This window comes from Ranitomeya imitator, chromosome 5, assembly GCF_032444005.1.
Source record: "Ranitomeya imitator isolate aRanImi1 chromosome 5, aRanImi1.pri, whole genome shotgun sequence".
NCBI classification, from domain to species: domain Eukaryota; kingdom Metazoa; phylum Chordata; class Amphibia; order Anura; family Dendrobatidae; genus Ranitomeya; species Ranitomeya imitator.
Window position 1 is genome coordinate 360257296 of NC_091286.1, and position 17688 is coordinate 360274983.

At 42.3% G+C, this 17688-nt stretch overlaps 1 protein-coding gene across 1 annotated transcript in view; it reads right to left on the reverse strand.

The window, feature by feature from the left end:
• The window catches only part of LOC138637692 (CD109 antigen-like), a 157300-nt gene extending 140999 nt beyond the window's left edge, over window positions 1-16301 (reverse strand). The window contains exons 1-4 of the mRNA XM_069726554.1: window positions 16150-16301; window positions 11875-12035; window positions 7073-7101; window positions 4531-4764 (exon numbers count right to left, since the gene is read on the reverse strand). Of these exons, the coding sequence (XP_069582655.1) occupies window positions 4531-4764; window positions 7073-7101; window positions 11875-12035; window positions 16150-16223 (498 nt within the window). The 5' untranslated portion in view covers window positions 16224-16301. The remainder of the gene's footprint in view (window positions 1-4530; window positions 4765-7072; window positions 7102-11874; window positions 12036-16149) is intronic.
• Between the last annotated feature and the right edge of the window lie 1387 nt (window positions 16302-17688).

A 17688-nucleotide genomic window follows, 5' to 3' on the forward strand; every position in this document is an offset into this window, starting at 1 on the left:
CAGAAATATCTACAGGTAACTTTGACATAGTGGGAATAACCGAGACATGGTTAGATGAAAGCTATGACTGGGCAGTTAACTTACAGGGTTACAGTCTGTTTAGAAAGGATCGTAAAAATCGGAGAGGAGGAGGGGTTTGTCTCTATGTAAAGTCTTGTCTAAAGTCCACTTTAAGGGAGGATATTAGCGAAGGGAATGAGGATGTCGAGTCCATATGGGTTGAAATTCATGGAGGGAAAAATGGTAACAAAATTCTCATTGGGGTCTGTTACAAACCCCCAAATATAACAGAAAGCATGGAAAATCTACTTCTAAAGCAGATAGATGAAGCTGCAACCCATAATGAGGTCCTGGTTATGGGGGACTTTAACTACCCGGATATTAACTGGGAAACAGAAACCTGTGAAACCCATAAAGGCAACAGGTTTCTGCTAATAACCAAGAAAAATTATCTTTCACAATTGGTGCAGAATCCAACCAGAGGAGCAGCACTTTTAGACCTAATACTATCTAATAGACCTGACAGAATAACAAATCTGCAGGTGGTTGGGCATTTAGGAAATAGCGACCACAATATTGTGCAGTTTCACCTGTCTTTCACTAGGGGGACTTGTCAGGGAGTCACAAAAACATTGAACTTTAGGAAGGCAAAGTTTGAACAGCTTAGAGATGCCCTTAATATGGTAGACTGGGACAATATCCTCAGAAATGAGAATACAGATAATAAATGGGAAATGTTTAAGAACATCCTAAATAGGCAGTGTAAGCGGTTTATACCTTGTGGGAATAAAAGGACTAAAAATAGGAAAAACCCAATGTGGCTAAACAAAGAAGTAAGACAGGCAATTAACAGTAAAAAGAAAGCATTTGCACTACTAAAGCAGGATGGCACCATTGAAGCTCTAAAAAACTATAGGGAGAAAAATACTTTATCTAAAAAACTAATTAAAGCTGCCAAAAAGGAAACAGAGAAGCACATTGCTAAGGAGAGTAAAACTAATCCCAAACTGTTCTTCAACTATATCAATAGTAAAAGAATAAAAACTGAAAATGTAGGCCCCTTAAAAAATAGTGAGGAAAGAATGGTTGTAGATGACGAGGAAAAAGCTAACATATTAAACACCTTCTTCTCCACGGTATTCACGGTGGAAAATGAAATGCTAGGTGAAATCCCAAGAAACAATGAAAACCCTATATTAAGGGTCACCAATCTAACCCAAGAAGAGGTGCAAAACCGGCTAAATAAGATTAAAATAGATAAATCTCCGGGTCCGGATGGCATACACCCACGAGTACTAAGAGAACTAAGTAATGTAATAGATAAACCATTATTTCTTATTTTTAGTGACTCTATAGCGACAGGGTCTGTTCCGCAGGACTGGCGCATAGCAAATGTGGTGCCAATATTCAAAAAGGGCTCTAAAAGTGAACCTGGAAATTATAGGCCAGTAAGTCTAACCTCTATTGTTGGTAAAATATTTGAAGGGTTTCTGAGGGATGTTATTCTGGATTATCTCAATGAGAATAACTGTTTAACTCCATATCAGCATGGGTTTATGAGAAATCGCTCCTGTCAAACCAATCTAATCAGTTTTTATGAAGAGGTAAGCTATAGGCTGGACCACGGTGAGTCATTGGACGTGGTATATCTCGATTTTTCCAAAGCGTTTGATACCGTGCCGCACAAGAGGTTGGTACACAAAATGAGAATGCTTGGTCTGGGGGAAAATGTGTGTAAATGGGTTAGTAACTGGCTTAGTGATAGAAAGCAGAGGGTGGTTATAAATGGTATAGTCTCTAACTGGGTCGCTGTGACCAGTGGGGTACCGCAGGGGTCAGTATTGGGACCTGTTCTCTTCAACATATTCATTAATGATCTGGTAGAAGGTTTACACAGTAAAATATCGATATTTGCAGATGATACAAAACTATGTAAAGCAGTTAATACAAGAGAAGATAGTATTCTGCTACAGATGGATCTGGATAAGTTGGAAACTTGGGCTGAAAGGTGGCAGATGAGGTTTAACAATGATAAATGTAAGGTTATACACATGGGAAGAGGGAATCAATATCACCATTACACACTGAACGGGAAACCACTGGGTAAATCTGACAGGGAGAAGGACTTGGGGATCCTAGTTAATGATAAACTTACCTGGAGCAGCCAGTGCCAGGCAGCAGCTGCCAAGGCAAACAGGATCATGGGGTGCATTAAAAGAGGTCTGGATACACATGATGAGAGCATTATACTGCCTCTGTACAAATCCCTAGTTAGACCGCACATGGAGTACTGTGTCCAGTTTTGGGCACCGGTGCTCAGGAAGGATATAATGGAACTAGAGAGAGTACAAAGGAGGGCAACAAAATTAATAAAGGGGATGGGAGAACTACAATACCCAGATAGATTAGCGAAATTAGGATTATTTAGTCTAGAAAAAAGACGACTGAGGGGCGATCTAATAACCATGTATAAGTATACAAGGGGACAATACAAATATCTCGCTGAGGATCTGTTTATACCAAGGAAGGTGACGGGCACAAGGGGGCATTCTTTGCGTCTGGAGGAGAGAAGGTTTTTCCACCAACATAGAAGAGGATTCTTTACTGTTAGGGCAGTGAGAATCTGGAATTGCTTGCCTGAGGAGGTGGTGATGGCGAACTCAGTCGAGGGGTTCAAGAGAGGCCTGGATGTCTTCCTGGAGCAGAACAATATTGTATCATACAATTATTAGGTTCTGTAGAAGGACGTAGATCTGGGTATTTATTTATTATGATGGAATATAGGCTGAACTGGATGGACAAATGTATTTTTTCGGCCTTACTAACTATGTTACTATGTTACTATGTTACTATGTTGCTCAGCCACATAGTACATTGCCCAGTCACATAGTATATTGCCCAGTCACGTAGCATATTGCCCAGTCACGTAGTATATTGCCCAGCCACATAGTATATTGCCCATCCACGTAGTATATTGCCCAGTCACGTAGTATATTGCCCATCCACGTAGTATATTGCCCAGTCACGTAGTATATTGCTCAGCCACATAGTACATTGCCCAGTCACATAGTATATTGCACAGAGCCATGTAGTATACAGCACAGAGCCACGTAGTATATTGCCCAGTCACGTAGTATATTGCCCAGCCACATAGTATATTGCCCAGCCACGTAGTATATTGCCCAGCTTGCCCAGTCACATAGTATATTGCACAGAGCCATGTAGTATACAGCACAGAGCCACGTAGTATATTGCCCAGTCATGTAGTATATTGCCCAGCCACATAGTATATTGCCCAGCCACGTAGTATATTGCCCAGCTTGCCCAGTCACATAGTATATTGCACAGAGCCACGTAGTATACAGCACAGAGCCACGTAATATACAGCACAGAGCCACGTAGTATACAGCACAGAGGCACGTAGTATACAGCACAGAGCCACGTAGTATACAGCACAGTCACGTAGTATATTGGCCAGTCACGTAGTATGCACCATATCCCTGTTAAAAAAAAAAATTAAAATAAAAAATAGTTACATACTCACCTCCTGGAACCTCCGGATCGAAGCGGCCGGTTCCCGATGCTTGTCGCGCGCTCCGGTCTGAAGATTGCATTGCGGTCTCGCGAGATGATGACGTAGCGGTCTCGCAAGACTGTACGTCATCATCTCGCGAGACCGCAATGCATGCAGCGGTCACCGGGGCGTCGCGCGGAGCGGGAGAGGCCGGTTCCTGATCCGGGGGGGCCACCGGAGGGTGAGTATGTAACTATTTTTTTTTTATTATTATTATTATTTTTAACATTAGATATTTTTACTATTCATGCTGCATAGGCAGCATGAATAGTAAAAAGGTGGTCACATAGGGTTAATAGCAGCATTAACCGAGTGCGTTACACCGCGGTCAACGCTGCCATTAACCCTGTGTGAGTGCTGACCGGAGGGGAGTATGCGGACGCCAGGCACTGACTGCGGGGAGGAAGGAGCGGCCATTTTCTTCCGGACTGTGGCCGTCGGTGATTGGTCGCGGCAGCTATGACAGGCAGCTGCCGAGACCAATCAGCAAATGAATAACCGTGACAGAAAGAAGGACAGACAGACAGAAAGACGGAAGTGACCTTTAGACAATTATATAGTAGATAGAGTATATATACATACAGTACAGACCAAAAGAATGCCAAGAGTGTGCAAAGCAGTCATCAAAGCAAAAGGTGGCTACTTTGAAGAACCTAGAATATAAGACATAATTTCATTTGTTTCACACTTTTTTGTTAAGTATATAATTCCACATGTGTTAATTCATAGTTTTGATGCCTTCAGTGTGAATGTACAATTTTCATAGTCAGGAAAATACAGAAAAATCTTTAAATGAGAAGGTGTGTCCAAACTTTTGGTCTGTACTGTATATGTGTGAGCGTGTATATATATATAAATAAATTTATATGTATACTCTTTGTACAAGTCTATGAAAACATGTCATCCGTATCTACTGTATAAGACGAACAAAAAAGTTCCAAATCTTAGAGACGTACCCTGATGACGATGTCCACGGCTCCTTCTTTATATGGCTTCTTGTCAGGATTTACTGTGATTATCCTGATGTTTACATTTTCTCCAGCCTTGTACACATATTTGTCAGTTTGAATCAGCACATGCACATTCCTCATTTCAACATTGATCAATGTCATCTCCGAGAAGATCACTGTGTTCTGAGCTGATCCATTCACAGCCAGCGTGTAGGAAGTGGATGTAAAATTTGTTGGGACCTTTCATACAAAAAAAATGAAATCTTAGTCTACAACTTAAAGGGACACTGTCACCTGAATTTGGAGGGAACAATCTTCAGCCATGGAGGCGGGGTTTTGGGGTTTTTGATTCACCCTTTCCTTACCCACTGGCTGCATGCTGGCTGCAATATTGGATTGAAGTTCATTTTCTGTCCTCCGTAGTACATGCCTGCACAAGGCAATCTTACCTTGCGCAGGCGTGTACTATGGAGGACAGAGAATGAACTTCAATCCAATATTGCAGCCAGCATGCAGCCAGCGGGTAAGGAAAGGGTGAATCAAAAACCCAAAAACCCCGCCTCCATGGCTGAAGATTGTTCCCTCCAAATCCAGGTGACAGTGTCCCTTTAAAGTGAATCTGTCACCAGATGTCTTTCTTGAGAACAGAAGTATACAGATTTCACACAGTCTTGCTACAGTCAATATAAAAAAATACTGTCTTCATCACTGAAATGACAACACCAAGAAGGACAAGCCATAAGGTTTTGCAAATTGAGGAAGTAACAAGTGTCGCCAAGATCTGCAAGTGATCACATTTGCAACCACCTAACTCTAATTTGTGGCATGTGGGATAGGCATAGAAGTTTGATGGAAAGCAAATTGTTTTAGCTATATGAATTATGGAATGATTGAGCAATGCCTCCTGTTCGTCGATATGCCAATTTTCACCACTTGTCACAAACTGAGAGGATCAGAATCTTGGAACCAGTGGTATGGACATTTCTCCAAGGGGTTCCAGGAGCAGTTTTGTTGCTCATGCTACTGGGCTAATTTTTATTTGATTTTGTTGCTTCCCATGTTTCATTATTAAACTATGCGAAAAAACCCTCTAGGTGTTCTATCGACTTTGCAAGTTATCATATATTCACAGGATGGATTATAACTAGTGATGAGCGAGTGTACTTGTTGCTCAGGTTTTCCCGAGCACACTCAGCTGGTCTTCTCCGAGTATTTGTAACTGCTCGGAGATTTAGTTTTCCTTGCCTCAGCTGCATGATTTGCGGCTGATAGACAGCTTGAATACATGTGGGGATTCCCAAGCAACCAGGCAACCCCCACATGTACTCAGGCTGGCTAGCAGCCGCAAATCATGCGTCTGCCTCAACAAAAACTACATCTTCAAGCAGTTACAAATACTCGGAGACCACCTGAGCGTGCTCGGGAAAACCCGAGCAACGAGTACACTCGCTCATCACTAATTATAACATGCTGATTGCTGGGGGTCCTACAGCTGTTAATCCCAATGATTCAGAGAATTGGGCTGTAAAGCGCCTGTTTAAGTGGCGCAGTGATAGTGCAAGTGTGCTACCACTACCTTCATTGTCTGTGAGATTAGCGGAGATCCATAAACAATTATGTTGCTATTGCCTTATTTGAAGGGTGCAACTTACAGCTCCATTCTTGAAGCCCCACTATGCAGCATGAAATCACTTATCCCATGATGGGTGATAACTTGCAGTGTTTTTACAACATTTTTAAATAGAACCTGTCATCCCTAGTTAGACCGCACATGGAGTACTGTGTCCAGTTTTGGGCACCGGTGCTCAGGAAGGATATAATGGAACTAGAGAGAGTACAAAGGAGGGCAACAAAATTAATAAAGGGGATGGGAGAACTACAATACCCAGATAGATTAGCGAAATTAGGATTATTTAGTCTAGAAAAAAGACGACTGAGGGGCGATCTAATAACCATGTATAAGTATATAAGGGGACAATACAAATATCTTGCTGAGGATCTGTTTATACCAAGGAAGGTGACGGGCACAAGGGGGCATTCTTTGCGTCTGGAGGAGAGAAGGTTTTTCCACCAACATAGAAGATGATTCTTTACTGTTAGGGCAGTGAGAATCTGGAATTGCTTGCCTGAGGAGGTGGTGATGGCGAACTCAGTCGAGGGGTTCAAGAGAGGCCTGGATGTCTTCCTGGAGCAGAACAATATTGTATCATACAATTATTAGGTTCTGTAGAAGGACGTAGATCTGGGTATTTATTATGATGGAATATAGGCTGAACTGGATGGACAAATGTCTTTTTTCGGCCTTACTATGTTACTATGTTACTATGTTATCACGTTTTTACATATGACTTTTATACTAGAGTTCTCATGACTGGCACATCAGATCTCTATAAAGCAAGATACTATTTTTATTGGGGACCAAGCACATTTCCAGCCATACCACATCTTCAATGTGTAAAAATGTGCTATGATATTCCTTTTAAAAACTTCGAAACTATAGCCTCAAAAATAAATGATTGTATAAAATGAAATGTATCCAATAACTTACTGCTGGGAGAGTCATAATTCCAATTGAATCTGAAAGGAATAAAAAAAATAGATCTAAGTGATTTGGGTATATATTTATCTGTATTAACATTAACTAGCTGTGCTAAAAATAGTTGTTTTAAGCAAAAAAAAAGTGTATTAATGAAACGTAGTATAGAAAAATCAACAGAATCTATACAATTTTCATCTCTGTTAATAAAGATGAGAAAAGTACAATGTTTAGTTCTTAAAATATAAAGTAAAATAAGATCAATAAAAAATTGGTTCAATAAAGGCATATTGTCAGTTTTGGGGGTTCCCTTTTGTCTCATATTAGAAAGCAAAATAGTCATGATGCCAATATAAACAGAGCATTAACCCATTCCTGACATATGAAGTACAGTTCTTTCATATGTCAGGTCCCTGACTTTGAAAGGGGTTCACAAGCTCCACCGGTGGCTGTTTACTTGTTAAATATTAAATGTGCACCGGCAGGGGGGAAAGTCATTCCACATGCCCATCGATGCCCATGATGTAATCACGGGTTGGAGATGGGTTGTCATGACAGTTGGGTTATACTGAAGACCTCTGAGCTTGTGATGACAGTTCTCCTGAGAAAGCCAGCTTGTAGCTGCCGTTTATAGGATGCAATGATACTGATGCACAGATACAGTATGTACAGTACAAGTGATCAAACAATCGCAGTTTCAAGTCTCCTAAAGGGACTATCAAAAATAGTAAAATGTGAAAAAAGTTTGTAAAATATGAAAAAAAGTAAAAAAACAAGTTCAAATCAACCCCCTTTTTCCTCATTAAAAATAAAAGAATTAAAAATTATTCTTTAGAATCTTCAAAGGATTTTACTCAGGGCGACCATTAACCTTAATTAGTGATGAGCGAATATACTCGTTACTCGAGATTTCCCGAGCATGCTCGGGTGTCCTCCGAGTATTTTTTAGTGCTCGGAGTTTTAGTTTTTAGCGCCGCAGCTGAATGATTTACATCTGTTAGCCAGCATAAGTACATGTGGGGGTTGCCTGGTTTCTAGGGAATCCCCTCATGTAATCAAGCTGGCTAACAGATGTAAATCATTCAGCTGCGGCGCTAAAAACTAAAACTCCGAGCACTAAAAAATACTCGGAGGACACCCGAGCGTGCTTGGGAAATCTTGAGTAACAAGTATATTCGCTCATCACTAACCTTAATCTTTCAGTCACAAGTGTGTCATGTCCTCCTGGGAGATCTGGGGTTATGGGATCTTTACGTACTGTGAATTGCAGGTCTTCCATTTAACCTGTGTGTTTTGTTCCTCCTATTAAATTAACTTTGTTTCCTTTGGTGCTGAAGAGGCTTACAACTCTTGGTTAGATGCTTAGAGACATGCAGCTCCATCTCACAGCTGCTCCTGACCTGCTCATTTTAGCCCTCTATAAAATCTGCCCCAGGCCTCCTGCACCTTTAAGGGTGCCCCCAGGAAAGGGATAGTAAGGGTCCCAGTTACAGGGACAGTTTGAGACCCCCCCGCCTTCCTTACTGAAGACCGTCACAGCACTATACCTTCATCATGCAGAGAGGTGGGGGGTTGAAGGGATGAGTATGGTGTCACACTCTTATCTTGAGGAAACAATGCTAGTTCCTGTCTGTCCTGACTACCTCTATGCTTCCCGCAGTCACTTCCCTGAAAGAACTAGTTATGGCAGCTTATCTTAGTTTAGTCTGACAGGAAACACTCTTTTTCCTGCAGGTTCTGGACACAAAAACAACTTTCCTGAAATCCCCAGGGGCTGTGCTGACCACTCCCTGTCTGATGTAACCATTTTAATCCTACAAGATGATGGATGACTCTAAATCATCAATGCAGCTTCTACTTGCCATAAATAAATACACATATTTGTGTATTTGCTGGAATTATGTATTTTTGGTCTCTGCAACATTGCAATAAGATTTAATAAGAGGCGATCAAAACATTGTATCTACCCTAAAGTGCTGTCAATAAAAACATCAGCTCAGTTCACATAAAACAAGCTCTCACACAGCTCCATATCCCAAAACATTTAAAATGTTGTGGGTCTCGAAAAAATGCGACACAAGCACAAAAAAAAAAATTAATTTAGTTTTTTTTTTTACAAATTTCCAAATGTTTTTTTCACTTCTTAAATTAAAAAAAAAAAACTATACATGTTTGGTATCTGCGTACACGATCAGACCTGGTGAATCATATTACCAGGTCAGTTTTACACTAAAGTGAACATGGTAAATACATTTTTTTTTGCGATTTCAACACACTTGGAATTTTATTCTGCTTTTCAGGAAATGCCAGAATTGTAGCTTTTTGGTTGCAATAAATGTAATAACATGGGATGAAACATTGTATCTACCCCAAAATGGTATCAATAAAGACGTCAGCTCAGCTGAATGTGGTAAAAATAAACAATTGTGGAATTGCACTTTTTATTGCAATTTCACCACACTTGGAATTTTTTTCCAGTTTTCTAATACATTATATGGTAAAATCAATGGTGTCATTCAAAAGTACAACTCGTCACACAAACAAGCAAGCCTTCACATGGCCATATTGACAGAAAAATAAAAAAAATTATGGCTCTGGGAAGAAGAGCAAAAAACAAAAACATAAAATCTCAAGGTCAAGAAAGAGTTGCAGTTCACATAGCTTGAGTGTTACAGGTGCTTCTCACAAAATTAGAATATCATGAAATATTTAATTTATTTCAGTTTTTCACTATAGCAAGAGAAACTCATATATTATATGAAGTCATTACAAACAGAGTGATCTATTTCAAGCGTTTATTTCTGTTAATGTTGATGACTATGGCTTACAGTCAATGAAATGCATGGGGAAGACTGCAGACTTGACAGATGTCCAGAAGGCAGTCATTGACACACTCAACAAGGAGGGTAAGCCACAAAAGGTCACTGTGGATGCATATTGGTTGTTGGGGGGCATTAGACCACACTGCAGTGGAATATACGGCATATGTGCGGCATAATGCTCCCCAATATCTCCGTATATTCAGCTGCAGTGTGGTCTAATGCCCCCCAGCAACCAATATGCATCCACAGTGCGGTATAAGATATGTCCACATCAGTATATAACTTTCATTCTCGCTGGGTAAATTTCGCCACCAATTTAGTAACAGATTCCATACACCTAAAGAATACACCTAGAAAAAACACACACCAGCTAGCAGGCAAGTTTCCAATGTTGGTTCTTTCCCAGCGACTGCTAGTGAGAGAAGGAGGAGGCATGATCAGCTGATTACAGTATAAAGACGCTGTAAGGCGGGGGGCGGGGGCGGGGAACATGGGTGACAGGCTGAAAAGCGCAGTGCGCATGCCCAGGAATCCTTGCCCCGCTCTGTGCACAATGCATAACACAGTGCGGGGCAGGGATTACCGAGGTGGGTGGCCGCACTGCCAGCACAGGCGCAGTCTGCAAGCCTGGCTGGGACATCAGACCGCCAGAGCTTACTGCGCCTGCCCCACAAACATTTACACAGCGCCGGCGCCAGATTTGAAAAGAAAACAGCGCGGAGGGGGCGGCGCCGAAAGCCCCTGAAGATGTGAGTGATGGCAGAGTACCGTTCAATCTGGGGAGTGAGGACCCGCCTCCGTGGACAAAGATAGGTATTTTTGCAAAGTTTCAAAATGCTTAATTTTAGTAATACCTGAACACAAAACTAAAAGAGCCACCTTGTTAGAATGCGGCATTACTGCTGCACAAGGTGGCTCTTTTAGTTTATAACAGCTGGAGGGGTGTGACAGTGGTCCTGTAACCCCATAGAGAATCTATGGTGTATTGTCAAAAGGAAGATGAGAAACACCAGACCCAAGAATGCAGACTTTTGACAATACACCAATGAAGGCTGTTATCAAAGCAACTTGGGCTACCATAACACCTCAGCACTAGTGATGAGCGAATATACTCGTTACGTGAGATTTCTCGAGCATGCTCGGGGGTCCTCCGAGTATTTTTTAGTGCTTGGAGATTTCGTTTTTCTTGCTGCAGTTGAATGATTTACATCTGTTAGCCAGCATAAGTACATGTGGGGATTCCCTTGCAACTAGGCAACCCCCACATGTACTGGCTAACATGTAAATCATTCAGCTGTGGCAAGAAAAACTAAATCTCTGAGCACTAAAAAATACTCAGAGGACCCCCGAGCATGCTCGAGAAATCTCGAGTAATGAATGTATTCGCTCATCACTACTCAGCACCACAGGCTGAACACCTCCATGCCACGCTGCATTGATGCAGTAATTGATGCAAAATAAGCCCTGACCAAGTATTGAGTGCATTTACTGAACATACAATTCAGTAGGCCAACATTTCGGATTTTAAAATCGTTTTTCAAGCTAGTGTTATAAAGTATTCTAATTTACTGAGATAATGACTTTTGGGTTTTTATTGGCTGTAAGCCATAATCATCAACATTAACAGAAATAAACACGTGAAATAGATCACTCTGTCTGTAATGACTTTATATAATATATGAGTTTCACTTTTTGTATTGAAGAACTGAAATAAACTAACTTTTGATGATTTTCTAATTTTGTGGGAAGCACCTGTATAATATAATACATCATTTATTTACTTATTTAGAACATTTTTACATTTTTTATATTACAATCATTAATACTCTATAGTGACTTTTTTTCTTGTTCAGTGACTCTAAGTAAAATTGTTTCCACCTTTAAAAAAAAACTAGTGCAATTACAGTATGTAGTAATATTTTTGGAGCCTGTGCATCTGAATGGTTAGATTTTATAAAAGCAAACTTTAAATAGAAATAAATGTTGCCTCACCATTTTGGAAGACTTTGCTTGCACTCGCTATAATGGTGCTATTATTTATAATAGCGGCATTTACAGTAATTCCAGAGTATTTCTCACCAAACCAGTGAACAGCCAAGGAAGTGTTAACACCAGGGATTATACTGGCAGGTGTAGAAATGTAGTATGATGGGCTGGAAAGCAAAGCAAATATGTTAACCTCAGCCAATATACATTTATTAGGTTCTCTCCATGATGATTTACTTTGGGTAAGAACCCAATAAGCTTGAATTCACATATCCATAAAATGCCATTCGAGTACAAACTGTGATGTGTGGACAGGTTGTGTGCAGGGGCGTAACAACCCCAGCCCCACTTCAGCTGGATGTGAAGGCATTTGATGCCCTTAATAAAAACATTGCTTCATCCCACAAAAAAGAAGCCATCATGCAGCTCCAGCAACCGAAAAATGTTTTTTTAAACTTCAAATTTTTTTTTTACCACTTTAATAATAAAAAAATTGTACATGTTTGGTATCGCTGTAATTAAACTGATGAGCAGAATCATATTGCGGGGTCCTTTTTACCACAAAATGTACAGCGCAAAAACAATTCCCAAAAAGCAATGTCAGAATTGTGTTTTTTTCACAATTTCTCCCCATTTGAATTTTTTTCCATTTTTCATCTGGTATGTGTCATTCAAAAGTACAATTCGTTCTGCAAAATAACAAGACCCCATATGTCTATGTGGACATAAAAATAAAAGAGGTAAGGTTCTGGGAATAAGCTGAAGAAAAAAACAAAAATGCAAAAATTTTAATTGTTTCTATCATGAAGGGGTTGCAGGATACCCGTCATTAAACTGCAGTCCCCCAGGGTCCTGGTCGTTGCAGTAATGTCATTCTTCCACCAGGGGGAGTGATGTTACGTCTGAAGGCAATAAAGGAGATCACTTTACCAGGTATCACAAACCACACAACACACTTCACACTCCTGTCCACCAGGGGGAGCTATGCTCCTATTTAGTAGGGCACTCTTCACAATTAGGTAAAACTGGTGGTCTGGATAGGAAGTAGGCAGAAGCGAGCTGGGCTTCACCCAGTGAGCTGCTATCTGAGCTCCGCTCAGGTAGTTGGTCCCTAACAGGGGTGGGATCGTGTCAGAGGCATGGACAGAGGGACACGGAGCTGTGCCTGCCCCACGTGCGGCAGCATCCTAAGAAAGAGACATTGAAGGAGAATTGTATTGTAGAGGGGGAGAAACAAAGTCATAGCAAAAGGAGAGGAAACCAGAAGGAGTTCTGCCCTGCAGCAGGCTGCCTCCTTCTGAGGCGCAGAATCCGGTGGCCTGGAACACCGAGGGAGCAATCGTCTCCATGCCTTGCTCCAGAGACCGGCAGGACAGCTAATTCCATATTACTGATCCGCACCTATACCCAGGAGGCACGGTGGCAACTTGTGGAGGCCAGGGCGTGCTAGAGTCCCTGTAAAAAGCTTCAAGCCACTAGTCATATGGGCTTGTCCTATCCATCTGGGGGACAGAGAGAGAAATAACATCTACAATAGTTGTGAGGACCTTACCGAGAAGCTCAGCAGGAAGGGACTACAACACTCAGGCACTAGAGGAAGGCTACTGATTTCCACCTGGATAAGGGGACTCTGGATTTGCCTTCAGACCCCGTGATCTGGTGCTCTGGACTGTGGATGCTGAAGTCTTCAGTAAAAAAGTAAAGAGACCGCAACCTTGTGTCCTTGTTCTTCACTGCGCCTCACACCATCCACCATCTACACTTCTGGGAAGCCCTGGGGACATACTTCACCTGTGGGAAGGCATACCATCTAGCTGCCATAACATCACCCCAGCGGACGCCTACGCAGCGTCGGTCACCTTGACCGAATACCACAGGTGGCGTCACGAACATTTCCCCTTTAAAACCTTTCCCCTTTTAATAACGGACCTCCCGAGGGCCACGGACCAGGTCAGCCACCGTGACATCCCCCTTGAGAACCGAAGGGCCCGGTACCGAGTTCCCCACTGCCCTACACGGGGGCGATCCAAAGCCACAGCCTAATATTACTACATACCATCATATTTTTCTTAGAATGGTGCTACGGCATCAGCACCATGGTTTCTCTAAGCCAAAGAATCACATTATATACAAAGCCGATATTACATAGGATATCTATGAAATGTATTACCTAAATGCAAGCACAGTTTTACAAATTTGCATAATCAGTTATTATTGCCAAGGTACTACAATGTACAAATAGTAAATTTATTTAAAAATAAATTAGAAAGCTGAAATATGAAGTTGCAGAAAATCTGCAATTCTGTCCTTTACCAGTGTAAATCTATAATATAACGCTGGGCGCGTCACTCTGTCCGAAGCCTTTATAGACTGCGCAGGCGCGTCGCTCCTAGCGTTACATTATAGAGTGTCAGAAAAAAATGGCGCTGGAAGGCGCGGACTGCTGGGAGCAGGGGGTCGGGAGCAGGGGGACTTCATGCCCAGCAATTTGTTACTTACGCCACCTGATTCCTTTCCGCCGCCATTTTCTTGGTCCTGCTGCCGGAATCGGCGCCTGCGTAGTCCGTGCTTTCCGGCGCCATTTTCTTGAAGACACACTGCAGTGTGTCTTCATGAAAATGGCGCCGGAAAGCGCGGACTGCGCAGGCGCCGATCCCGGCAGCAGGAGGACCAAGAAAATGGCGGCGGAAAGGAATCAGGTAGCGTGTGCACAGGATCCGCACATGACAGAACGAGGGTGCAGGATGGAAGCAGCACATGACAGGATGGGGACGCAGGATGGAGCAGCACATGACAGGATGGGGACGCAGGATGGAGCAGCACATGACAGGATGGGGGCACAGGATGGAGCAGCACATGACAGGATGGGGACGCAGGATGGAGCAGCACATGACAGGATGGGGACGCAGGATGGAGCAGCACATGACAAGATGGGGGCACAGGATGGAGCAGCACATGACAGGATGGGGACGCAGGATGGAGCAGCACATGACAGGATGGGGACGCAGGATGGAGCAGCACATGACAGGATGGGGACGCAGGATGGAGCAGCACATGACAGGATGGGGGCGCAGGATGGAGCAGCACATGACAGGATGGGGGCGCAGGATGGAGCAGCACATGACAGGATGGGGACGCAGGATGGAGCAGCACATGACAGGATGGGGACGCAGGATGGAGCAGCACATGACAGGATGGGGACGCAGGATGGAGCAGCACATGACAGGATGGGGACGCAGGATGGAGCAGCACATGACAGGATGGGGGCGCAGGATGGAGCAGCACATGACAGGATGGGGGCGCATGATGGAGCAGCACATGACAGGATGGGGATGCAGGATGGAGCAGCACATGACAGGATGGGGACGCAGGATGGAGCAGCACATGACAGGATGGGGACGCAGGATGGAGCAGCACATGACAGGATGGGGACGTAGGATGGAGCAGCACATGACAGGATGGGGACGCAGGATGGAGCAGCACATGACAGGATGGGGACGCAGGATGGAGCAGCACATGACAGGATGTGGACGCAGGATGGGAGCAGCACATGACAGGATGGGGATGCAGGATGGAGCAGCTCATGACAGGATGGGGACGCAGGATGGAGCAGCACATACCAGGATGGAGACCATATACCAATATAAATGCTCGCCACCCGGGCGTAGAATGGGTTCAATAGCTAGTGTGTCTATATTCGTGTAAGAGTGTTGTATCCTCACTGATTGCCATCCTCCTCATTAAGCTCGCAAGAGCAGGGTCCTCGCCCCTCTGTATCAGTCTGTCATTGTTAGTTTGTTTACTGTAAGTGATATCTGTAATTTGTATGTAACCCCTTCTCATGTAAAGCACCATGGAATCAATGGTGCTATATAAATAAATAATAATAATAATAATAATTTTCCAGCATCGCTCCACCAGTTCTTATCTCACTCACTTGACTTCCTTTCTTACCCGCCACCTCGTTTTGACTTTCCATAGGCCTTCATTGTAAACGTGACCTCTGGTCCACACAAACTCCAGTGTGGTCCAACAGGTCAGAATAGAAGTCACGTACAAGAGAGGGAGACTAGAGCGATGCTGGAGACAGGAGAAGACTATGATTGACACATTATCACACTTACGCATCATTACATATACATTTCCACAAAAATATATACAAAAAAAATTAGTAAAGCTACTTTAAAGAAAATATTCATGGTTATTTTATAAAAAGACAGTAACATTGTAATGAAATGTGTTACACTACAGACAAGCAATGGAGACATCACTTATACTTACCTGCCATTACAGGAGACTAGATACAAGAAAAAGAAGACCGTGTGCCTCAAAACAGGAGGCCTCAATGGGTACATCCTTGACTTTCCACGGAGATTACAAATGAATTACTTCCAGATACAACAAAAGAATGATCTTGTCTTCAGAATTACAGCACAATTTAAGCTTGCCCTTGTAAGAAACCCAGCCCTCAGGAATCTGATACTCATTACACACCTTGTGAACAAAGACACAAGCAAACGTGAGTCTGATAATCACTATTGCCTAACTCTACCTGCAGCAAACATCCTGTGAAGTGCATCACCTTACAGATTTTTACAATCCCAAGTTTCATAGTCTTTTAGTCCATCAGATCCACCATAAAATGTAATTTTTTTGTACTCAAAGTGTATTGATCTATGTCTTATTGTCCCCATTTTTTTTGTGGTACAGATCAGGTTTCCTTATTATATCTACATGGCACCAATATCCTAATTTTGACATCCTTTCATATGGTGAGACATACAATGACATTTACCATAAACAGTATTTTTCCTTCACTGCTGGGGTGTCAGGAAATATATTATTTGTGCCTTCCCTGCTTTTCCTATGTACAGTACCTATTACAAGTGCAAGGGATTTAGATTAGAAGTCCTCTTTTCCTATGTTTCCTTATTTATGTAAATGTCTTGTTTAAGAGTCAATCAAAACACTTGGTAAACATAAAATTACATATAATCTAACCAATACATGGTCAATAGTACTTATCTGTACATGGGGAAATGCAAAGAACACACTGATATGTTTACCTGGGTTCTCTGCTCTTCCTTCTTCTCCATGTAACAAAGTAACCTCATAATTATACCATAATAGATATTATTGTTTATTTTCTGATATTGTATGATATCATTGTGTTATATGAAGAACATCTATCATCTCCTTACATGCTGTATATCCAATTCTCAGTTTTTAATTTAATTTGGATATCTAATTTGTCAATAGGGCACAGGTTATTCTAAACTTTTAAAAAGGACCTGTCACACGGTCAAAAGTGGCCAATTGTTGCTTTTATTTTTTTTCTTCCCCCTTCTCTTAGCATTCCGCTTTTTGTAAATCGGCCATCTGGTTTCAGAGATTGGTGCCCTTTACTTAGTTCTATTTTTATGGTCTTTACCTAGGAGATGGGGCTCCCAGGATTACCTTGGGGCATGTCTTTAGACTGCCCTGCATATTTACAGTGTTAGCAATGCATTGGTAAAGATTATAAAACTTAGCACTAGAAAAAGGCCTAAGTTATGACTCTGCTGTCAGGTGTCCCAGGACCAGGGACTCCTTCCCTGTCCGTAAGGTTAGTGACACCCTAGTTCGTGCTGTTCCCCGGACTTCTAATGGTGAAGATGCTAGGGCCATGTACCTTGCCTAAACTCCTGAATCAGCCCTCAGTCTGTAACGTTCCCCCACCCAGGGAAGAGGAGATTAGTAATGTATCATAATACACCAACCAGGCTAACAAGGTAATATGAACAGGGATAAATGAAAATACCAATCATACAAATATACACT